The following is a 24,763-nucleotide window of genomic DNA, read 5'->3' as shown; positions in this document are numbered from 1 at the left end:
AAAAAAAAAAAAAAAAAAAAAAAAAGATAGATATGATTTCCAGGCTCTCTCCTAAACACGTTGTGGTGCTTTAATGCAAGTTTATCCAAAACAAGAGTGTTCAAAAGAGCTTCTGATTACGACCTATTGACTAAACATGGCTGACTTCACAAATCAATCTGTGGTATTTTGGTCTGAGTAAAAACTAATTGGTGAGGATAAAAACTAATTGGATTGGAGGATAAAATTTCTGACCTAGCAAGGGGAAAAAAGAAAATTTCTTCACAGCCAGGATCATGATCAACTTTCAGAGCTGACTGCRCAGTTGGATAGCAGAAAGTAGATTATTTGATGCTAATGCTGCTTCAAGAATAATTTGATCTTTTTCAGTTTCTTCCATTCTAATAAGATCTCTAAGATCAGTAAGTAAAAGGGATTAGGRTGTTTTGTCTGCCATTTTACACCTTGAAATATCTCAGTGCATTTGAACTGCAGGCGTCTTGAAGACTTTATATCCTTACTGTGAAATGTTTTAACAGTAGTGTTATTTTCTGATGAAAAATTCTCTCTAGAGATCATATGACCAAAGGCAAGGAAAAAAAAAAATACTGTCTGGGGTATGATACCATCTATTATGAAATGTAAGACAGAGCAAACTCTTACATATTCTGGTCATGTTGCCTTCCCTTCAGTGTAGTCTAGAGACAAAACCCCAAATATCTACAAATTTAAATACTATGTAGCTCTACATTCAGAGTAGGATATTGTGCTAAATCTGGAGACTTGATGGACCAGATACCATCTACAATAGGAAATAAATAAAATCTTAGGAAGACCTGTGCAGCAAGTTCCAGGATATTTTTAGATACTTTTCTACAGCCATAACTAAAAAGGGGGAACTGTTATGTTTTCCTCAGTTGGTGCAATACTACCTGTTAATTACAAACAGCGAAGGAAGCACAAGCAGACAGAGCTCTCGAGTGTATCCTGCTGGCACCGAGCAGGCTGGTGCCATAGCAYGTGAGCTCTTTGAAGGCAAGGCCCCCAGAAGAGAGGGGTTTGCAATGCTTTGGCTACCAGTTTATCATAAGGTATCATAAGCTTTCACTCAAGTTTCTCTCAGCTGCTTTTTCCCCCGCTCTCGCGAAGGGGGCGGGGGAGAAGTCTCCTGATAAAAGCACTTCAAGCCCCTCTTCTCACATATTTTTGTTGTACTTTATGATCCTGTGGCAGAGGCATCTCTCGACTTCAAACAACAAGGACATTTCTGAAAAAGCGCCAGAATACATACTACTACGGAGAGAGCAAGCGAGGAGGAGCCGGCTCCTCCTGCGCTCAGCGCTGCGAGGCGAAATCCGCACCCACCGCCCCTTATCCTCGCGTGGGGGAAGCCAGCGCTCCGATGACTTGAAGGTTTTAAAAAGCAACAAACCATCCCCCAAGCACTTTACAACTCTGTATGAATGAGCCCTCCAACYGCTTCACAGGCTGTTCTCTAGCAACCTAAGGGAGAGCTGGAATAGCCCGGCTTCCTTATCAAAACCCAGGCCGGCGTCTTTTCAGTCTGTAAGACTCCGCTTTGTTTTGTTTTTTCTCCCCCAAGATGTAAAATGGGAAGCTATAGAAAAAGCGAGCTACGTACTCAGCAACAACACATTTGGATGGGTGACGAAGAGCATACTCACGCAGTGCGTACAGGGAGAGGACTATTCCAGCCAGGCAAAACCCCTCAAAAAACCTGAGTGTGCTGAACATTGTCACATTCACTGAGAGTGCCACAGTCAGTCCAAATACCAAAATGAACACGACAGAGAAGAGCAGCACGGGCCGTCGACCAACCCTAAAAATARGGAAAGAAGCGGGGAGAAAGGGTGTTAAAAGCCAGGATGGACATAACTCTAGATCATTACAAGATGGGAACAAGTCATACATCCCCTCAAAATGTGGCCACCCRTTTTTAATACTTGCTCCCTACTTCTCTCGTTTTTCTGCTTAAATTAACTTTCATTCCTGGGTCATCTTTGCATTAACAAATTAATTTCAGATAGGATTAAAAGGGCATAGCACATGACTTACTGTTTAAGCATCATTTGCAAAACACCTACAGTGAACAAAGCAACATCTAGGAACCAYAGCAGAGCCACGAACGCAAATCCCCGAGACGAAAACAGCTCCTCAGAGCTTTCCATGGTCGCTTGTAYGATATTGTGTAATATGGCATACTGCTAATTATTTCTCCTTAATCTAACGGCCACAGAGCTTGCGGCAGGAGTCTCCTCTTCCCCACAGCCATGGACTTCCCCAGCCAACTCTCTTTGATAAATGCACCCCCAAAAAAACAAACAAAAACAACAAAAAACCCCTTTTCTTGCCCTTGCTGTTGAGGAAAAGCCTAAAGAGCATGAACCGCATGTAAAGCGGGGCTTGCATTGCTTTCCTGAGTGTAGTGCGCCAAAAGTGACGCTAGCAATAAAATCGTGACCTCCCCGACTCGCGTCTCCTGGCKCCTCCACAGGCTGCCCGGGTGCTGCTGTGCCCACCGAGACCCCCACAAAACCAGCCTGGCCAGAGAAGGCGAGCGAGAAATCGCTCCAACAGGATTACCAACAGCACAGGCACACTACCGTGCAGCTAGCGTTGGTGGCCCCAAGCTGTCGTGGCGCGTGCCGGTGCAGAATTTGGCTCTTTCACTTCAAAGGAATACAAGATTTTCGTATGCGCTTGGTGTTTACAGTTCTCCCTCTCTGCTCCTTCCTGTGCAAGGAGAAGGATACGGAAGAGCACCAGAGCACGGTGCTATTTTTAAAGCAAGAATTGGATCATTATGGGGAGATTTCCAAAATTTTTCAGCTTGTCAACTCCCACAAGTTTGCCAGTGGATTTGAAGATCCCTTTTAGTCAGCTCCATATGCCATTTCCACAAAGAATATGCGAACTTGCTTTTCATAGGCAGCTTTCACAGACCCAAAGTAGTCTGTCAGCTGCATGCCAGCCATCAGGCTGAACGTTAGCATAATTGATGGCCTTTAAACCTCACAACTTAATCCAGTTTCACATACTGAGGTGTTTCTATTCAGTTATTTTAGCAGACTGTTACCAGCAGCTATAAGGTATAGTGCATATATACCTTCAAAATTAAAACTCTGCATTTAGCTCTGCTTACAATGGAACAGAGTCAACAAAATACAGGGCGAGGGGCTGGAAAGGAAACAGCATTTTAACTTTTGATGCTTCTGGGAGCTGGAAGAGGGCACCACCATAAGTGTCATCATTTACATTTCTTTAAAGTCATGCCTAGGGAGATTACATCACGAGCTCCTGCTATGAGCATAGGTTTGCTATTTTTCTCAACTGTAGCACCAACCTTTGGGCACCTCACACAGTGATTCAACTGGTTATCACGAACTGTTTGGTGTTTTCAAAACTAGAAAGTACCATTAAGGAAACTGAAGACAGCAAGGCCAAAGCAGACAGCTCTTAAGCAAACACACCAGAAGATGAGCTCTCAGTCACTGTGCCACCCCTGAACCTGGGGAGAGAGCAGAACATTTCTTTGGCCAGCTGCAATGCCCTGGGAGCGCACTGGACACTGGAGCAGTTACTGCTGTGCGCATTTCACATCTTACATTTCTGAGACTTAAATTGGGAGAGCGGGGGAGTACCTCATACAAAACCCTGAACAGAAACAACTAGAACTATTAGCAATTCGGGCAAATGTTTGTAGTACTATTCTCTATGTAATTCATAGCAATTAGTATTTGTGAAAGTGTTTTGTAGATGAAAGGTACTATGCAGACACTCAGAATTAGGCACTTGATTCTCATCACAAGTCTGACGTGCCATCCCTTGCTGTTGATTAAAAAGGCCTCATGCTTGGCATATACCCGCTCCCTTCTTCCCCCCTCCTATTCTTCTTTTCTGGTGGTTATTCATCATTAGGACTTAGAATTTCTTGTACCATTATACACATTATGCAAATGAATATTTGCTGTTAATGAAGAATCAAGAGATCCCAGGTCCTCGTGGGCCTGTGAAAGCCAGCTGAGGCCAGACATGCCCTCCATTAAGAGGCATCACCACTACCTCCTCCTAGAGGCAAAGCTACCTTCCTCCTCCCAAAGAAATGTAGTAGATTCCTTAAAAATCAAGACTCCAGGGTAACTACCAGCCACACAGCTGGTGATCAGACAGTGTTTTGACAGGATGGCTTCTTAAGAGTATTAAAAGAAAAAAAAAAAMCTKTTATGTGTAGACAGAGTTATTTGACTAACAGCGCGTGGATATGCTTGTGAGAAATTTAAACACAATCTCCATAGCAAAACAGCCCCAGGATGTTTTCCACTACTATCCAAACTATTCCACAGAGAGACTTTTGTGTCACAAAAGACAGCCTACACTGCAGACTTATCCCTATCAGATGTTAAATTCTGCCCGTGCAGGTAAATAACAAAGGGTAAAAGCAACCACAGGCTTTTGAAGAAACTGCAGTTCACACAATGTGATAAGCAGATGCATTAAGAGACTCCTGACATCATCAGACATGCACTTTGGGGGAGCGGGGGGGGGGGAGGTAAATGGTGTGAGGACAAGACCCGCTCTTGCTGTGTTCCTACGCATGTTCCTTGCCACCCCAACAAGGCTCCAAGCTTTACTCTTCCAGCCAATCAAACTGGTCTTCCCATGTTATTCTTTCCAGGTTTTCTAGCAGCCTGGGGACTTGAATCAGCACAGAGGCATCCAGAGAGTACCAGAGCAGGTGCAAAAGTGGGGCAGGACTGGGCAATGAGAGGCAAAGGCTTACTGTGTTGATGCTACCTGAACAAGAAGCCTGCCTGCTCCAGAAGGATGTCTTCCACAAAGACCTCGACAGCTTGTCCAGACAGTAAGCAGCAACGCACTGCCTGCTGGAGAAGTAACTTAACTCAGGCTTTGGACATAGTGAGTCTTCACATAGCCTAACACACTTACAGACCTCCTTCCTACAGATTTTCTGCATAGAGCTATCTAACCACGCATGCCTACTGTATTTTGAAAATAGACCATTCAGTTTTCTTAGAAAATTGACCTAACATATGCTATGGCTTTGCCACTTACAGCTTTAAAAGCCTTCTTTCAGAAGAAAAAGTCCAAACCCTAATAGTTCAGAAAACTTCTTCTAATTTCCAAAATGCAGTATGTAAGTGAAATGAAAAGTGCATTTTGAAAGTGTGACATTCGTATACATGACACATTTAATCTCTCCTGCTCTTACTTTGCCTTGACATCACCACTAATTACTATTATTTTTTTTTTTTTAAAACAGATACAATCCCCTTTGCATTTCTCTCCACACAACCTCCTGCATTAATGGAAACTCAAGATGTAATTAAACAGTAAAATAAATCCAGGTTAGGTTTTCTTTTACCAGCCCTAAATGTTAAAGCCAACTGATAAAAAGATTATCCAATACAGGTTTACCCTGGTGGGTCAATTACATCAGATGGCCAGGACAGGGCAGAGGAGAGGAGCATGAGGACAGACTTTGGTGGCAGCAAATATTACATTGCCCTGGCTACCCATTAAAGGGCTCATTTTTCCCTCTAGCTACCAAGTTAACCTTTTACTTCTCTGCCCCACTGCTGGGAATCAGGCTTTCCTTAAGCTCTCTTAACCTCACTGAAAAAGGAAAAAATATCTCAATTTTAGAGTAGGCTAATTTTATGCTGCATTAGCACAACTACATAGCCTGCAGAGGGGTCCCACAAGCACGCATGGCAGCACAAGGTATACCGTGGAGAAGGAGATGCGTTGGAGAGCAGGATGTTCCTCATTTTTGTGGCAGACTGCTATTAAATTTGCTTACTGCATTTCTCTTTTCAGCCAGTGCCTTAGAGAATAAGTTGTTCAATTATTTGCAACTTATTTATCAATTATAGCAGCATTTCCCTAACTTGGAAATAAGGCTGCCTTCTCCACACTGATTCCTTTTTTAGGAAACTAAGCAAGCTCCCTCATTCATTTTCCTGCTACACTTTCTATGCGTTGTTAGAGCCCAATCTTACTTCGGCATTTTAATCAAATTCAACTGTACTTTACCATGCATGGTCTCCACTTCACTGTAAAGTCATGAATCCTCACTTGCCTAACAGCTGTTAAAAGCTTTTCAAGCCTTAAGACACAAGTTTACTGTATAAATTTGAGCCAAGTTACTGCACAGCTGCAGGGGACCTTTTCTCTCCCAGCTGACTGAATTACTTGAGTGAGCTGTGGCTTTAGAAGATTTCCGTAATAGGCAACTCTTCCCCCCTTCTTTTCCAGTTTTAATGAATGGTGAAAGAGTTAACTTGGGGCCATTTAAAGCATCAACATTGGCAACTGTGCTGGGAGCCACTGAACTGACTGGGACAGCATCACACAGCTATTGTTTCAGACTCTGCAGATTTCCATTAAAATCACTTGAGTCATGGCTTTCATCCTCCCCCTCTTTTGCATTACCAGACCCTCTCTTTAAATAAAAGCTGAACTTAGAACAACTAGGGTGTCTAATGATGTTTTCACTCCTGCAATTTAAGGAGTTGCAATCTATGCTTTTAAACCTAATACCCCAATATTAACAGCACATAAGCCAGCGATTCTTTAGCACTATGTAGAAAGGTTTGCTTAACAAGAACAAAGATAGAAYAGTGGAAACGTTTGCAAAAAACAGCCCTCTGCACCCCGGAAGATACTACGCAGTAGGCACAAGGTTGACATTACACCAGTCACTTGTATTCAGTCAAATGAATGCTGTATTTTTTTTTTTTTTTTTTGGGGGGGGGGGGGGTGGGGGGAGCTTTCCTCTTGGTTAAGAAAAAAAACCTTCACTCATATAATTAGAAAATATTCAACTCTGCTCCAACTTTATGGCTGTAATAAATTCCATCAGCAGCAAATAACTAAGTCAAATAGCTTATTTTCATGTTATTTACCTTGATATAAATTACTCAGCTYAAGTAATTAACACAGTTTTAAACTGTTTATTCATCATGCTCTCCTCAGAAGCTGAAAATCATTATGCAAAGGTTCTTTACGAATATTAAGAAAAAAAGATCTAAGAGATATTTAACATTGTTATTTGTTTATAGTTATGGTGYATTAAAAGATTTTTCACTTACCAGTCAGCTATACATCCTGTTATTAAGTGGCCGAAGATTAATCCTACCAGTAGGGAGAATTTAGCAATGTGGACCTTCCAGGCAGAATCACAAACAAGATCCCACTGGAAGAAAAACACAGATATATTGAAATAAATTATTTCATCTCAGGTGCATTTAAACAGTCGGCATTCTTCCCAATTTCAGTGCTTGCACAGGAGCATGCAAACAGGAGCAAGGAGGCACCTTCCCCGCTCATCCAAACCCTGTATCAGCAGTGAAAGAAAAGACCTTTGGTGAGTTTGATCCCGCCATTATTTATAAAATGAAAATATCCCACGCTTAGTTCTCCCCTTCCTCAGCCCATGTGATTTTAGACTTAGAGGGGTTCCCCAGCATTGGCACTGCTGGTCTAAGTGTAGCACAGCACAGTAATACCCAGACAAGCGCGAGCAGTGCTGGGAAGCCCACTGCCAGCAAGCCAGGCAACTTCAAAGGAAACCTTCGTATTTACTTTCTCACGATCTCTTGGGAAAATGGGGAAAAGCAGCCGCTCTGCCCCAGACCCTGGCGGCCACCAGCTTCAGGCTACCACAGACAAAGCCGCAAGACGCTTTTATTTTCAGAAGAAAAGGCTGAACCTCCATGCCAGAGCTCTCCCCGACATGGAAACTACCCTTTCTGTCCAGGGGAGGAGGAAAGGGACCATTTCAAGAATCCCATCATCAGGGCACTGCAACATTGCCATGAGAAAGACAGGCACAAGGAGGTTTCTGTTAAGGCTTTCCTAAACTCCACAACATTTTCCTCTTAGGCATTAGACTGGGGCTCAGGAGAGCCAGGCTGAATTTCTGGCTCTAGCCCAGGCATCCTTGTTGCCTTCAGACRCGTAACTTAATCTCTGTTATGTGTAAAGCATGGATAGTACTATCCTACTGTTGAATAAATGTAGGAAGATACATTTGTTCATGGTTTGTGAAGCATTCAAATATTGATTGTAATGGGAGCCATATGCATTTTGTGAAACACGAGCACAGCTAACTTGGGAGAGTCAGATATTCCTCAAACAAATTCTGAAGTGTAAATGGTTATCTATCTGTAATGCGATGGCAGTGGTCCTCTGGACAACACCAGGCTGTAGTTCCATGGCCAAACAAAAACATGCAATTTGCTTTCAAAAGTCAGATGCGACTTCAAGACAAAGCTTCCCTTAGAAAGAGCTTAATTAGGTACACCAGCATTTTAGGTAATTTCAAAAAATACATCCCTTTCTCAAATAAGGCAAGTTCTGACTCGTCCATCTAGTTCCAGCATCGCAGGATATATCCTCCCTAGAATATYCATCTCACCAAGAAATATAGCACTTTCTTGGCCAGAAAAACTTGTGTCAGCTTTCTGTAAACATTCAAGCTCAGGCTTTCTATTTTAGTTAAAAGCATTTTAAGTAGTATTCTACAAGTACTGATTTGCAGAAGTTAGGAGAGGCACATCTGATCCTGTAAGCTGTTCTGCAAGCTCCATAGTGAAGGCTCTAGGGAATCAGAAGCAAATAGCATGAGTGTTTCTTCCCCCTTCCCCCCCAAATACCTATGAACCATTTACAGTAACCAGCTCAGCAAACCAGTGAGAATTGCTCYCCAAAGATGTTGGCATCTTACAAGTATTTTATTTAGAAAGTAGGGAAAATGCAATTCTTAATACTTGTAAACACAGAACCAATCTCTCATTTGCAAAGGTATCTGTCCAGACAAACCATGGACAAAAAAATGCAGTATGTACATCTAAGCTCCAGAAAGACTTTCAAATACAATTGTTCAGGGTTTCACAGTCCAGGAGGTGTATATATTGCTTAAAAGTGAGAAATATTTTTTGTTTGCAGTGTAAATTAAGTGTATTAAAAATAGTCATTATACAAGAACACTTTTTAAAGGCCATCTCTTCAAGATACTTGCTTTTATTTTAGTGCTGTCAGAGGAACAGTAATGTCATCCAAGTGAAGGAAAAAAGGGAGGAGGGGCAGATATCTTGGTGCATTTGCATCTTTGCAGCATATCGTTGCTAGTCGAAGATAYCCGGCCCTTACATAAACCCCAGCCAGGGAACGTTCAGTACCAGCTTACATGTAGGTAAAGGTTCRTGGTCGGAGGAGCCAAAAATCTTCTTAAGAGCTCTTGTGAAATTTCAGGCCAAGACAACAGATGTCAAACAAAATCGGCCACTTTGGCACACTGATACATCCAGCTAGAGTTTAAGGAGGGGAGAAYTAATCTACCAGCAGATCCTTCACTAGTGCCTAAAATGCACCCACTCCTTTTTGTAAAGGTAAACAGTCCATCGGTCCATYGGTAAACCTCTTCTTTGTTTGTTTTTAAAGCTATGGACCAAATCTGCAGCTGCTGTGAAAATGAAGAACAGGTACCTCTGTGTAAACCGTTCATCTGACTATTTCCTGTCTTTGGTTAAATCTTGCCTCGGTAATCAGCCTACTTGAAACACAGTTGGTCTCCCAAGTCCACAAAGTGCAACATGGGTGCTGACAAATGCAGGTAGCTCCTGAGGTCCGCTGACTCTTATTTCACCATTTCCACAGTTACAATTTTGGACTTTTTTTTTTTTTTTTTTTTTTTTATTTTTTTTTTTTTTTTTTTTTAAAAATATTTTTTTTTTTTTTTTTTTTTTTTTTTTTTTGAAGTATTTTGCTAGCTTTTTTAGCAGAAACTTTCAGAGAATCTGCCATGATCTAAAACTACTTGCTCAGTAGTAAGAGCTCAAGTGTACTTTAGTTTGTTCTCTATCAGCTGCTACAAACGAGAGAAAGCTCTCCACAAAGCAGTCATCCAAAATAAACATAGAATTTGTTATACAAGACAATGAAAGTTGGGGCAGAATTTCTGTGGGTTTCATCAGGTATTTGACTTGAAAGGAGAACAAGGAGGGTTAAAAAGAAAATAGGCACACATTCAACAGCTTCGTTTCAGGTTGCATTCAACTCAGATAAAGACTGCATTAACAGGAAAAAAATAAGTATTAAATAAGTAGTAGATTCTGTCCAATCTTTAACATAAGAACAAACTTTATCACACAAGAATTTTGCCATGAATGTGAGCTCCTTCCTCCCTCCTCTTACACACCAAAAGTCAAACCCTGAGGATTTTGGTCTCAGTTTAGAACAGCTGGAAATAGAGAACTGTCAAGTAGGACGGGTTACACAACATCAGTGCCATCTTTCCACTTACATACGTACACCCCTGCTCTACAGAACTGAAAATACTTGAGGCATGCCCACGTGCCCTGGGTGCGGCCAGAGCTCCTGCTGCAAACGCAGAGGGTTTCATCCTGCAAACACGGCACTTGGCTTTACTCCATGAAGGAAATCACAGGTGTCCACGTATTTGTAGAACAAAACGCTGGGACAGGCCAAGCTTACAACAAACAACTCAAGCAGCACTCCCAACAAATCTGCACTGGGAGATGGTTCTGGCAGAGACTAGTCAGTAATCCCCTACTGCGTCCCAGGGTAAAGGTCAACATGTTACACGCTGGCCAGGCCATTAAACCCTCTCACTCCTCCAGCAGAAGCCCCAGATACCCCATTTGGGAGTTAACACAACTCCCRGCTGGAAGGAAGGGTGCTGCTAAGTTTACAATGCTCTCTTCTTTTTTTCCCTGTGTCCTCCATCCAGATCTCTAATGCCAGAGATCTGGCAAAGTGACAGGCTGAGCAATAGTATTGAACTGCTGTGCCTTAAAAAGTGGAGAGGGAACCTTTAARGCAAACAAACAAAGGCATTTTCTGGTGGCAGTGCAGCAGTGTAGAGATTTTGCCACCTATGAAGGCATGCAATATATCGCAAGTTTTTTTTTCTTTTCATGTTGTGACAGCAATTTCTGTCAAAGCTTAAGGAGTCACACCCTAAGAATCCTAATGTTTAATTGATCTCTGAGTCACTCATGCTGTGAGTCACTGTTTCAAACAAGTCAAGATGGAGGACTATTTGAAACACCAGATGTTTTGGAAGACACCWGACAAAAGTTAATGCATCCAAAGAAGTAACCATCCTGTAACTTCTGTACCAGCAGTGAAAACGTGGATAAGGCATCTGCAATGAGCAAGGATTCACTCTGAAGTTAAGAAAAGTTTCATGAAAGTAAAATCTGCTGCATGATTGTTATTATAAACAAGTCCTCTTAGTTATGRCTCCTACCTTGAAATCAGTCTTCACTTCCAACTACTGAAGCTGTAACACTGTGGYATCTGAACAAAATGAATAGCCCCTGCAAGAAGGTCATAACAAGAYGCCTGCCAAGGATTTGGATTGCCCTGTCTTCATCTTGATTGTACAGAAGAAGGTGCAAGGAAGACCCATCTGTTGTAAGAAGAGCAAAGAGACAGGAGGGAAGGTATTCCTGTCCAGCACTTGCCAGAGCCTGGCACAACAGCCCAAAGGGGAAGTCCTGCAAGCGCAAGTTGCAGGTTTGCAGCCAGTTTAAGATGATCTACATCCAGACTGCTGTCAAAAGAGAGCATACCCTTCTCCAAACACTTTTCAGATGGATCATGTCTCTSCTTTGACTGCTCTGTGTTTTGGCACAAGGAGACAAGAGGATCACCCACATGGCTTCCCTGGAAGACCTATGCCAAGGATAGACTGCCCTCCATCCTTCCCCAGCAAGGCAATTCCTTGCCTGCTGTGCTGGGCTTCGTGAACTTCATTCTGAGGCCTGTAACATGCCCCACGCGCTGCAGATGGCCTCTCAGCCCTTAGAAAAAAGGCCACTCTTCTGGAGCCCCAGGCYTCTAAACATCACATACCCCACAGCTTACCCCAGCAGCCCCCCAACTGCTCTTAGAGAAAAGCCAGAAGCTCCTGTCTGCATCAAATGGTCATTTTAACCTTTTTWAACTGTTGTAAATGGAAATAAGAATCTATTTTTTTGTCACTCAGGTCCACATATATWGGGTCTCATTCTTTTCCTTCCTGCTTCATCATTTCATAATCAAATCCTGTCAACTCTCTCTGGACAGCACTAAAATCCACCTTTTCTCTCCATTTCTATATAAATACCTTGTGTAGCGCGAGTTTAAATTTATGATGCCTCCAGATTCTCTCAGAAAAATGTGAACCACAAAAGGGTTTTTAAAACAAACTATATTTTTTTAAAAAATGATGTTTTTCATATACTATATATAATGAAAAGTAAGCCTGAAACTGAGTATTTATTGCTGGAGAAAGAGCTCCAAGACAGAAGACTAAACATTACCAACAAGAACAAGAGCAACAACAAAAAGAGTAAAAAAAGTCAGTACTTCTACCATAATATACCTGCCACCCACACCTTTTCTCAGGACCAAACTACCCAAGTACAGTCTTCTAACTACAGAACTAGTCCTGTAGTTAGACTTCCCTCCAGGCTGCTACAGGAAAATGCTTCTCTCCTTCCTTTCTCAGCCCCCCAAAATGACAATCTGACTGCATTTCTAATGTTAGAGGAAACATACATGCTCCAGAAAATGATGCATTATATAGTAATGCTCAACTTTATAGAAAATAACTGTGCAATTAAACGCTATTAAAGAGAATGTAGGAGAAGCCTTGCAAAGAGACACACCAGCCCAAGTGCAGCACTTAAAGTTTGGGTGGTTTTACTGATACACATTTCTGAAGGACAGTTGAGGAAGYCCTGGCATACTTTTAATAACATTCCTCCCTGCCATATGACTAYACAGCTCAGATGTCTCTGTATCATTTCCTCAGCAGTGACAACAACAGGGCATTTAAAAGTAGAAAATCTGATGTTTTAAGCCTTAAGGTTTAGGGCAGTGTTGCCTCTTCTTTGGGAGCACAGCTAGGCAAAGGTCCCTCCAGGCCCAAGTATATTTTAAGTATCAATAAACTGTTCTTGAGAACATCTGCCATTTTTGACCRCCAATACAAGAAACACTGCAGTTATGACAACAAAATAAACCTGAGAAGGTTTATTCAGAAAAAGATGCAAAAATAAATTCCTCTTTCTTTGACCAGTCACACTGAAACTCTCTCACCTACTAAAAAATACCTTTCCTACTGATGGGAGGAGGAAATCCACATAAATGCTTCCATTCTTATCAGACACAGCTGACTTACCTGGGCAACACAAGTGTCATTAAAAAAAATCCAGCAAATCASCTATTGAGATTTTTGTTTGTTTTCTTTAAGCAGCCGGTTGAATAAGTCTGCCCCACCTAGATGGGAATGCCGTAACCTAAGGCACAACAAACACCTGACTTTTAAGCTACTTCCTTTTGTTACAATACTAGACCCTAAGTACTGAACACATCTAACTTTCTTCAACTTTATCATAAGCAGATGCTTTTGTTGAAAACCTCCAACCAGYGCCTGAGTACTTCGGATTTGTTAAAGATATACAGATAAATCCTTCTCTAAACAAGTTGATTGGTATTTTGAGCCCACGTTTGCAAGAGTTTTTTAATAAGGTAGCAAGAGAGATATTGCTGGTATCACAGTATCACCTTTCATTCAACCTCTGCCTCCGCCCAGTCCCCAGCAAAGTTGGGGTCCTTACTCCTGTACACTGAAGCTTACTAACTAAACAGACATGGCGGGGCAGGTTGTTTTGTTTAGTTCGTCTCATTGATTTTTCTTAAAGCAGGAATAACATTTTCCCCGCATTGCATTCTTAGAAGCYAGTAAACCATTTCAGACCAGGGCAGACACCTAGCAGAGAAAGTTGTAGCCAAAGGAAGTTACTCATGGACAGTGAATACARAGTGTTATAAATGGAAACTCTAGCTCTAGATATAACTGCCTGGGCCGTGTATAATTTTGGCGTAGGGAAAGAAGAAGAAAAACATCCTACTTTTGACTAGTGCCACAGAGCCAAGGGTTTGGGGGATATCAGGAAAGATGGGAGAAGGGGGGAGAGACAGAGAGAAGGAAAAAGTGTGCAAGTGAGACACATGCTTAGCAGTCTTCCAAGAAAGATATAATTAGATCATGTAGTGCTGTGTGAAAGTAATTTCATGTACCTATGAAAACRGTTTCCAGCCCTGCAAAACAGCACAGGGCTGTACAGCAGYGGACCTCACCAATTTACCTAATGGTTTCTGAAGTTTAGCATARGCTGGCATTGCCAAAATGCATCCTTCCTAACCATGTTTTCAGATATGCATGACTTGGCTGTGAAATTTCCACATTAATTTTTGAAGTGTACTTTTTTTAGGCCTGGCACTTCAATCTTAAAAATAAAAGGCTGGCTTGGTGCCACGCTGTCACACATCACCACGCGAACATCAAGGTATAAAAGCAGCGCTTCCACACGACGTTTCGCAGGCTTCAGCCCAATCAAGAAGATGGGAAACCTACAGCACAGGCTGCGCCGCGCTACTCGCGCTCACGGCGGCCGAGACACATCGCCTGGTGCTCCGATCGCTTCGCGGTAGATCAGCTGCCGTTGCTGCCCCCCCGGGACGACGCTCTCCGCGGGCAGCACCAAAGSGGGCGCCTGGAGCAGATGGGCTCCCGGAGCGGCTCCCGTCCACGCGCCCAGGGCCGCGTCTCGCGGGAGAGGGAGGGAAGCGCCGCAGCCGAGTCCCACGCCGATGGGCACGGTGCTGCTGCTCGTTAGACCTGGAGTTAGACCTGGAGAAAGCGTCGCGCTGCGCCTCGCTCCTCCACTCGCCCGCGCGGGTTCGCCTCGCGCTGCAGCAGCGGTGCCTTACCCCATCCCACAGGCTGTTGCAATTAAGGGAGGATGGCGGGGGGGGCGGTTCTTCTTGGTTTGGTTTGGTTTTTAAGCCCAGATCACTTGCGTCACCTGGTTGAGCACACAGCGAAGCAACCACTGACCGCACCACGACAGCTGAGTGAGTCCCACAACAGACCACTCAACAGCCTGGCAATCGAAAGACAAGCCCAAAACTTTGCAAGCTTGCAAGAAAATACAAAATACAAAACAAAAAAAAGGGGAAAAAAAAGAAAAAAAAAAGAAAGAAAAAGAAAAAGCTTTTGTTTCACAGTCAGTAAACTAACCTGGAAATGTTCTCTCTAATTGAATGACCTTTACTAAACTATTCCCTCAGTCTATGCCATAGGGAAAAAACTCCTCTGACTTATCCACCAAACACATCAGCAAATTCCAAGATGACAAGATGCCATCTAAAACATCACAAAACTGGAGAAGTTTCATCTATCCTTCAATTCCCTCATTTTAAACAGGAGCAAGTAGCTCTTTTGTGCCCAACCTCATTCTCATCACAGAGCTGTGTCTTTTCCCCAACAGAGCAGGGAGTGAGGAAGTTTAAGTAAATTATCAGTAACACACTAACAATTAAAATATGATCTGTAAATCACATGACACTTCTGAATACTCAGCATTAAGTCAATTTTAATAGAATCCATACAGCACCCACTTCTCCAGCACTTCTTCCTTTTTTTCAGTGGCAGAAGCTCTCTTCATTCTAAGACATTTGATCTTTTCTAGTCTTTGTCTTCCCCAGATTAGGCAACTAACTTGTTTCTCAGCTGAGGTGATCTGCTTCACTTTTTCTAACTCCATAATGTTATCTAACATCAAAGTCTTAGGAGAAAAAAAAAAAAATCTTGCAGGCAGCTTTCACCAATGTTATATTTATAGCTTTCCAGAGAGCAGAATCTGGATTCCCCTCCCTTTTCTTTTTTATACCTCTATGCTGTAATTAAGTATCTTTTTTACGTGTATTCTGATGTTGTTTGGCAGTAAGTGTCACAAAACTGAATTTAAATTTTAATCTTTGCTCTAAGAGCCATGGCTGTTTGCCTCACTGCAGCCATATGAGAAGTCCAGAGGCAGCAATGCCTACCAACAGGAACTGACAGACTGGGGGAAAAAAGGGGGGGGGGGGGGTTCAGTGGCCTCCCCTCAGTTTTCAACTGATGCCAGCATTTATTCTCATAATGTTACTTGCTGGCAGGGCTGGCTTTGTGACCAAAGCAAGCTGAATAAGTTTTCAAATTTACCTAAGTTCTAAGCACTGTAAACAGAAGTCATATTTAAAACACTAAAGTTTTAGTTAAATATTAACATTCACTGTCATGTGATTATCAAAACCAAGCTAACACTTTTAACATTGACATTTTTCAGGCCACCAAAACAATACATGTACAAAATATTATGTATGTACAGCCCTGAAAGGGTTGACACAGCAGGAGTCTAATTTACTCTCTTATTGGGCTTTCTTAAGAATTGGGGGAAAATCTTAAAAATGCCAAACATGGCATAAAGCTCTGAAATGGAGAAGAGAGGAGAAGGGAAAGCAAATCTCTGAGCAAGTGAAACACTTGCTCAAAGCCACCAGAAATAAAAAGATCAAGCAGCTTAATTTTAACATGTAATTATTACTGTTGCGACCCTGCCTTCTTGTTATTTGAAGACTACAGTTATTAAAACTCAGAAGAAAAGGAGAGGAAGGCAGAAAAAGAATCTAGAATTAATTCAGAATTAAATAAATATTAAGRGGAAGGGAGAAAGGATGAAAATACTCACCTTGTTCTACAAATCAAAGCAAGACACTGGTCTGTTAAAATCATATTGTTCACACGGACTATGTTTTAAAAAGCCCTGGGAGACTATGCAGGGAGACRGTCTTGTGGTTTGCTTTGTATTCCTTACCCTTAAATTTGTAACAAAGTTGTAACAAATTGCAACAGGCTTTGGTCTGGAGGACAAGARGAGCTTGGATGATTCCTAAACACTGCAGAGCAACAGAAAGACAGCATTTGACATGAAATGAATTCCTCAAGAACTGTTGTAAGTCGAAACATCTTTCAAGAGAATCAGACTAGTCTGCRTTCTTGAAAACATTGTGCAAAAGCAGCTATAATTTATATTCTACTAGATAAGGCTAATTAACATTTTTCTAGATCTTACAAATAACATTCATTATTCTCTTGAATTCATTACCTGTAGATCTGCAGAGACATCAGAACTACCACTGGAATATATTTACCTATTTAGTCTTTTCTTCTTCTGGGGCTCTCCCTCAAATGTGAGCTGAAGACATACACACACACACAAAAAAAAAAAAAAAAAGAAAAGAAAAGAAAAAAGAAAGAAAATCCTACACTCCATATTGAATTTTCCTTCTGGGAAGGAAAAAATGAACTTGTGATGGTACAGACAATGACATCATTTAACATAGCACAGGAAGGCATTCAGGTACTGTGGCAGCGAGGACAGTATTACAATGTATATAGAAAGATGATGAGAACTGTAAAGATGCATGCGACAGAAGCAGGTTAAAGAGATAGAAGTATATGCCTTGCACCATCACTCTCCACAGGAATGAGTCCTGCTTGGTCTCCAGCTCCTTGGAGACTTTAGCTCTTGCTTTGTGTCATCATTTTACAGGCAGAAGCTCCAGCCCTGAATTCACTGGTTGCACCAGACATATCCATTGCGGTTATCCAACCTGCCCACACACAGCAGCGCTGATGCGTCTCCAGCCACGTGAGAATATGCTCTCTATATTCGCAATGGGTATGACCTGGCCTGGATGGGTCAGAGTTACYGAACGCGCACATTAATCATCTCTGCTGTCAGGGTGTGGGCCAGAGCTGCTCAAAGCAGAAACTGGTTTTGTTTAATACCTCTGTTACAACATCAGTTAGAAGTTCTCCTTGTTCCTCCTTTCTCTTTGTAAACCCTCAAGGTCCTTCCTCCTCCTTCTATAGGARGATAGATAAAAGGTCACCTCTTCTCAAAAGGAAAGTGCAGAAGTCATGATATTGGAGCTAAGCACATGCTTAAAAGTTTGAGACAGGAGCCCAAGAGAAGTTAATGCAAGAATTGAAAACTCAGCCCTGCTACAAAGTTGCAGCATCTTCTTATGGATAAGATTCTCTCACATTTTATACGTTATTACAGAAAGCAGATTCCTTTCCTTTACAGCAATATTTCAGCCTAATTAATTCAACAGTTACTCATGGATAAGCCAGAATCAGCCAGGCTATGCTGCAGAAAAGTAAGAGGATGAAAGAACATGAAAGAGAGTGAGCAAGAAGAATAGTTCCAAGTAGAGACTGTGTAATGTAATATCAGATAGCGCAGAGAGGAAACTAGACAGAAATAGTGGTCTGATGGGGAAAACAAAAGACAAGGTACACAAAAGCATTAGATTCCTTTCACCATTTGATACATCTAAGAGCTCTCCAGAATTTATTTGGAAAGCGTTAATTTAAAATTTTGCACCATTACTATACCCAAAAGTTTTTAAGTTAAGGAAAATTATGAGTCAAACTGTTCTAGATGTTACTTCATTGGGGGTGGGGGGGAAGAGGAAAAAGGAACACAACCATCATTTGCTGGCCTGTAATCCTCATCTTGATGTTACCATGACAAACATCAAAATTGCGTCTAAATTAGATGCTTTCTTAAATGCCCATGCCCCCTCTTTGACAATTACTTTAAAGAAGTCATCTTTTATAATCTCACTCTTGTAGCCAGAGTAAGAAGAGGTAAAACTGTTAGATCATTGAAGAAATTGCATTTTAGACTGCTTGAACAGTTGGTAAATACACATTATAGCTCAATAATTTCTACCATAACATAGTCAGAATTAGTATATTAAAACTGAATGACTGAGAAGCAGGATATATTAAGGGTTAGAAAAAAAATACACAGACAAAAAAAAACTCAAGCATTTCAAACATGTCATCCATACAGAAAAATACAACATGGTTTCAAGTACACAGAGATAACAAGGAGGACAACGTGCTCAATACTAAGTTTTAGAAAGCTGAAGATCCTTTGAGGTAGTCTAATTTAGAACTACCTTCCTGAAGGATTATTATTTGTTCTACAAATACTACAAACTTCATTTACGTTAGGCTGAAATCAGATTACTGTACCCAAGATAAATTATTTTAAAGTTGAGAATAAACATTATAAACTCAACGTACTTTCTCTCTAGTGAAAAAATCCATATCAAATAAAAAACATAACACTGCCTGAATTCTAACATCAATATTGGTCTTACTGCAGCTCTGTTTTCTAGATCAATAGCTTAAAAATATTTCAGCCCCATATACAACACCTCCTTCCAAATGAACAAGTGCAATAGCTAAGCCCCCTGGACAAGTATCTGTAGTCTGGCAAAACCACACTTGTTTAGCTCGAGCACCAACATACAATAATTTACTTTTGGAAATAGAAAACAATTCCACACAACTCTACAACCCCTGGAAATGCTGGTACAGTTACCAAAATTGACATCATCTGCACTGTGTCGGAAGCTCATCCGGGAATTTGCACCCTTGTTTCAGGGTGTTGTACGTTAGCACCCTGATAACCAGAACGCTTCATGGACCACGTTTAATTGGTAAGAGCAATTCCCCAAAGAGCCTCCACAGGGCATGGAGTCAGCTCTCTTTGCTTTTTAAAAAGCAGATTTCTCATGCTGAAGCCTGGGAGCATTCAGATTGGCAACCAATGACTCCATTACGTTACCCACAGAGTGAAGACACAAAGTTTGAAGGCGCATCTCCCTCCATAGCTGAGGAAGCCATAGAATTAATAGCAGTAGGGCACATGATATACTAGCTTTGACCTTACCACTTCTAACCCAGCTACTGTACTGTGCACAGTAACTCAGGGTTTTAATATATTTGGGACCAAGCATAAAAAAGTAAGGCAGGAACCAATATGGACAAGACAAATCCTGGCAGCTGCTGGAAAGAAGAGAAGGATTAGTATATTCTATCAAGTTTCTGGAGTCTTTTCTCAGAGACCAGCTAACTACAGGATATGCAGGAAAGATTCAGAAACTTCTCCCATTTGTGCCTGGGAAGGGTGGCACAGCTGTTAGCCTAGCAAGCACTTTGTCAGAGTGATCCATTTGCAATAATTAATAAGTATACTCTGAAAACACACTTGGATATTGAAATGCACCCATGCTCTATCCCAAGAAACACCACCCTGCACGATTTGTCACCACTTTATCAGACAGAGGTTTGTTTGTTGTAGTGTTTGCAGTTACCTGCTGGTACCTGTGATAATCTCGCAAGACAACACCATAGWTGCCACTGCACAGAGCCATCTCACCTCATTAACCCATCAGRAAATCCACATTAAAAATAATAGTAATAAYAACAAATGTATTTAAAAAACAAAGTTTCCTGCCAGGTTTGCAAGCAGGATCAGCTCAAGACATGGCCAGAAAAAAGCCAGAACCGCCTTAAAAAAAAGGTAATGTAGGCTGGTAGGGCACAAATATCCCCTTGCAGGGGCAAACAGTATCACATCACAGCTTGAACTAGTCCAGYTTCACTCCACAACAGAACTGGTCTGTGCTCACTGCCCAGCAGCACTGCCTGGGTTTTTCTCCCAAATCAATGCTCCTCTTTATCAGGCGGGACTCTTTGCTACAAAGAACAAATAAGAAAGATCGAACCTGTGGCAAATAGGTAAAATCTTGGCATGTTACTGGGGAAAGAAGATGACTCAACCCAAATCAAGTGGGAAGTTAAGAGCCAAGAGGAACAGCATTGCAGCAAAATAAAGCATCTGGAGCAGAAAAGCAGCCACAACAGGAATTCCCTTGTGACGAGACATGAAATATTATATAATAATTGTTCTGAGTGATTAAAAACAGCCTTCAACTAACCACTTCTCTCTACCTCACCTCCTACAGGGGGAGTGATCTGGAAGGCAGGAAACTTGCATGGAGGGGGGAATGCTGTGCCATCATTTGCTACAGTTTAATCAAGTCTCAGTTGTTGCCCTTCGTCAGCTTTTGGCATCCATTAGACAAATTCGCATGCAGAAGAACAAACAGCCCCATCACACAACACAATTGAACACGGTGGACAGGTCATCCTCGTAATGCAGTATATCGACCACGAGCACTCCTTAAACTGAGAGCTTCTGTGGAAACTTTGCCCCAAGATTACAGATGACTTTGCGGATGGTTAGAAGATCGCAGCAAGAAAGAGGTTAGCAAGAGAGTTTAAGAAGTCTCTGCTAAATACACAGTACAACCTCCTGCTAGGTTTCACAGACATTTAGTTGTGTGTATGCTGCATTTTGTGTTAATGCTAAGAATTTATGCGAACCATCACTGAGCAAATGGGAAAAACGAGACCTCGGGTTTCCCCTTTGCAAGAATGAGAGTAATTCTCAGTATCCTTCCTTTGGACAGACGTACCATACCAAGGTCAAATTTTGTTACTAGCCTTTTGCCTGAAGGGTAGTTCAGGATACACAGCTAGCAAATGATGCACACTCACTCTGTTTATAGTGATATGATAATGGTGACATGAAAATCCTAAAAGAAACATTTAGCAGTGCAAAAGCCTTCAAGTGAATTGTCACAGAGGAAGATATTTAAATTCAAACCAAGCTAAAGTCCAAGATTTATGTACCAAGTCAGGACATTAGCTCAGATCTGTGATTTAATATGGCCACTGGAATTCCTGTGGTTAAATTATGCATCTGACCTCTTCACTATATGTATTTCAACAGTCTTAAATAATAAGCAGTATGTTCTTTATTACCATTTCCAGTTCTAATGACTGGCAGGGCTATAAAAAGCAACATTCCCAATGACTCAGGCAGGGAGGTCAGGATAATGGCAGCGCTTAGCAAGGCAATGCCACTCTTCATGACACGTGCAAGGCCACCTTTGGCTCCAGCAAAGACTCAAAGAGAAGCAGGGATAAACAAACCGCAGAGCAGGCTGGAAATGGCAAGATCTCCACTCCATGAATCCCCAGCATGAYACAGGTTAGAAGAAAAAAAGGCATAAGGGAAGGGAAAGCTAAAAAAAGAGACAGAAAGACAACATCTGATGAAGGGTAGCATTAAGAGAAGCTACAGAGACAACAAAACTCATCATAGTTTATGGACAGCTACCTGCTTTTGAGGGGCAGAAGACAGCAACATCTCATGCAGGAAATAAACTCTGCACTAAATCAGAAACGATAAAAAAATTCTCGTTTTAAGACAAAAAGAAAAAAGCAACAGAACATTCATCAGTGTCTAGCTTGGACCGCAGAAGATGCGAACAAGGGTACTTACTGGCCAAACAAAAGTGCATTTTTTATTAATATACTTTTGGCTCTCTATGATATTTCGATATAACCCTTGGCTACTACAAAGATGAGTATATATTAGACTAAGATAGATTTAATAAAATTTTTTAGAAAGATGAGAACATTGCATAATGTGTTACAGAAACAAATTATTTTTGAGAGGAATTAAGGGAAGTCTGAACATCCAGTTTTCTGAATTCATCAGTACAGCTCTTTTTCACGAAGGACAGTGGGAGGCATATAAGAGTAAGCAGTTATGAGAGAACCGTTCCTGCAATATCAGAAATTCTAGTGGTTTGTAGGAAAAGATTACTGAATTAAGCTAGATTGATGCTCTGTTTGGGTTTTTTCCTCTRTTTCTTCATTAGGATAAAAACAGACAGCATACCCACCCCAAAAACAACAACAAAACAAAAAACCAAACAAATTAAGGAGAAATCCTGACCCTGAGAAAACAACCTAATTATAATTATATGGAATTACAGATCGAAGAGAAAGAGTTGCCAAGGTTTTGGAAGCAAACATACACAAAAAATAAGAACTCTACACTAAAAATATAGTCTGAAAGGATGATTATTATTATTTTTAATACAAAAGACAACTGCAGAGACCACAGCTGTTTATTTATCCACTAAAATTGATCTGCCCTTTACTGCAAGTTCTTCCAAGGAAGACTTTTTAATTAAAAAGAAAAAGAAACATAACTATAACATGCAAGATAGCAAACTAGATCTCCCTTGACCTTTTATGTGTAACTTGATGATGACCTTCAAAAGACTCAACATTTCAAAAAATTTTACAGTTTATACTAAAAAGAAATATTTCAAAACCATTTTCTCCTGCTTGCATCATCAGTGTTAAGCCCTAAAACATAAGGATAGCTGTCTGTAGTTACAAGAAAATCTGCTTCTCTTAAATGTCAAATTTCATTATGCACTTTGACATCACAAACCATTAGAAGTCCTCCATGTGCTTGCCTTTTTTGCACAGAAGAGGTGTAAGCGGGGTTTTTAAATTCATTCTGGCTTCATGGTTTTGGAGAATTTCCTTTGCATTCCCCCCCGCCCCAACTGGTTCCTATGCTTTCAAAGGACACAAAGAAAAATTTAAATAATTTTCAATAACTATGCGTGCTGGTTGACCAAGGCACAATCATGCACAATCAATCTGATTGTTGCTGCATTTCTTTTTCCCAACCATATAAGCACAGTTAATCCAAAACATTGCTCCCAGGCAGGAACTAATTTTTGCTGAGCTTGGGGGTTTGAGATTAAGGGAACTACTTTCACGCTGTAACATTTTCATTTTAGATTTCCAAGAGCTACAGTTGCTGGTTAACACGGATGAGGCCCATACGCAGACAGCATGGCTTTCACATGGCTGCTAGCAGGGAGCACCAAAACCTCTCAGGTGAAAAGACAAGGCATCAGCAAAAACAGTAACAGCAGTGCAGCCATCTTCACCAGAAATTTTCCACCTTTGCCTTATATTATGAAATAGAAAGCAGAGCAGCAGGTACTTTCTGTGTCTGAAGAAGTACAACTTGTGTAAGAAAATTATTGTTTTACTACTTGACTGAAAGCACTATCAAGGGCACATGTACAACAAGAAGAATCAAGCAGAACTTTATCTGGTTTTCCCCAACAGCGAGGATCTCATGAGCTTTCCCAAAAAGTCAACCTGATTCTTGGTTTGTACAACAGCTTCAGCATACTTGTACAGCAAGGAGCAATACAACAACTTGAGCTTCCTCTAAGATTCTTTTCTCACACTGATTTGCAGCCCCTGCATGCACCCACATCATCCRTTCACGGGACACATGCCTGGGGGGCTACCAAAGAGAGACCCCTTTCCCAGAGCTGGTGTGACAGCTGTTATTCGTAGGATCRCAGACAGCTACCAAGGACCTCCTGTTGGGACACAACTCTACAGTGCAGCACTGCAACCAGCATCCAGGTACAAATACTTGGGGGAGGCCTGGTGCCACAACAGGGAGAGAAGCGGGAATTACTCCAGGCTGGAAGGCAACTTATGGAGCCCACAACRGACCTCGCATTGCCGTCGGGCCGCAGAAGGACATCCACACAGGGGTGCCTCTCTCCCCTCTGCCCAGGGGCAGTGGGCCCCAAAGAGGCTGTGGTATTGGGGAGGGGGACGACTGGACGGGGGAGGAGGAGGGCAAAACAAGAATGCATTTCTCACCTTGCTGACGACGTTTTGCACGAGGCCGGCTCTGATGCGGTAGTGCCACTCGTGGCACTCGCACTCGCTGGCGTTGCCCCCCGCGGGCGTGGGCAGCACCAGCGGGGGGAAGAGGCTGCCGTTGCCGCTGTGGTTGGTGGGGCCCGGCGCCAGGGAGCTGCTCCAGTTGCCCTGCCCGTCCGCCTCCCGGCACCAGAAGTCCGGCTGGTCCAGGAGGAAGGAGTCCGAGAACTTGCTGAAGCCAATGAAGAGGGCCGGGATCCAGGTGAGCAGCACCAAGGTCCGCTGGTACCCGCCGCCCAGGCCCCCGAGGAAGGGCAGCACCGAGCCGTCGTAGTCGAGGAGCAGCGGGCTGCAGGCGGCGGCCGGCGGCAGCGCCTGGATCTCGGCGGCAGCGGCGGCCCC

The 24,763-nt window shown here is 42.1% G+C and overlaps 1 protein-coding gene across 1 annotated transcript in view; it reads right to left on the bottom strand.

Moving 5' to 3' along the window:
* Nucleotides 1-24,763, bottom strand: part of SLC22A23 (solute carrier family 22 member 23) — a gene marked incomplete at its 5' end in the record, with an annotated part of 117,549 nt that extends 92,786 nt beyond the window's left edge. The window contains 3 exons of the mRNA XM_085321666.1: nt 1,665-1,819; nt 7,113-7,216; nt 24,359-24,763. Coding sequence (XP_085177792.1) covers nt 1,665-1,819; nt 7,113-7,216; nt 24,359-24,763 — 664 coding nt within the window. The remainder of the gene's footprint in view (nt 1-1,664; nt 1,820-7,112; nt 7,217-24,358) is intronic.

This window comes from Rhea americana, unplaced genomic scaffold (assembly GCF_003343005.1).
Source record: "Rhea americana isolate MKP2758 unplaced genomic scaffold, rheAme1 scaffold_70, whole genome shotgun sequence".
Taxonomy (NCBI): domain Eukaryota; kingdom Metazoa; phylum Chordata; class Aves; order Rheiformes; family Rheidae; genus Rhea; species Rhea americana.
The sequence above is the reverse complement of the archived record's forward strand: the minus strand, read 5'-3'. Positions and strand labels throughout refer to the sequence as shown.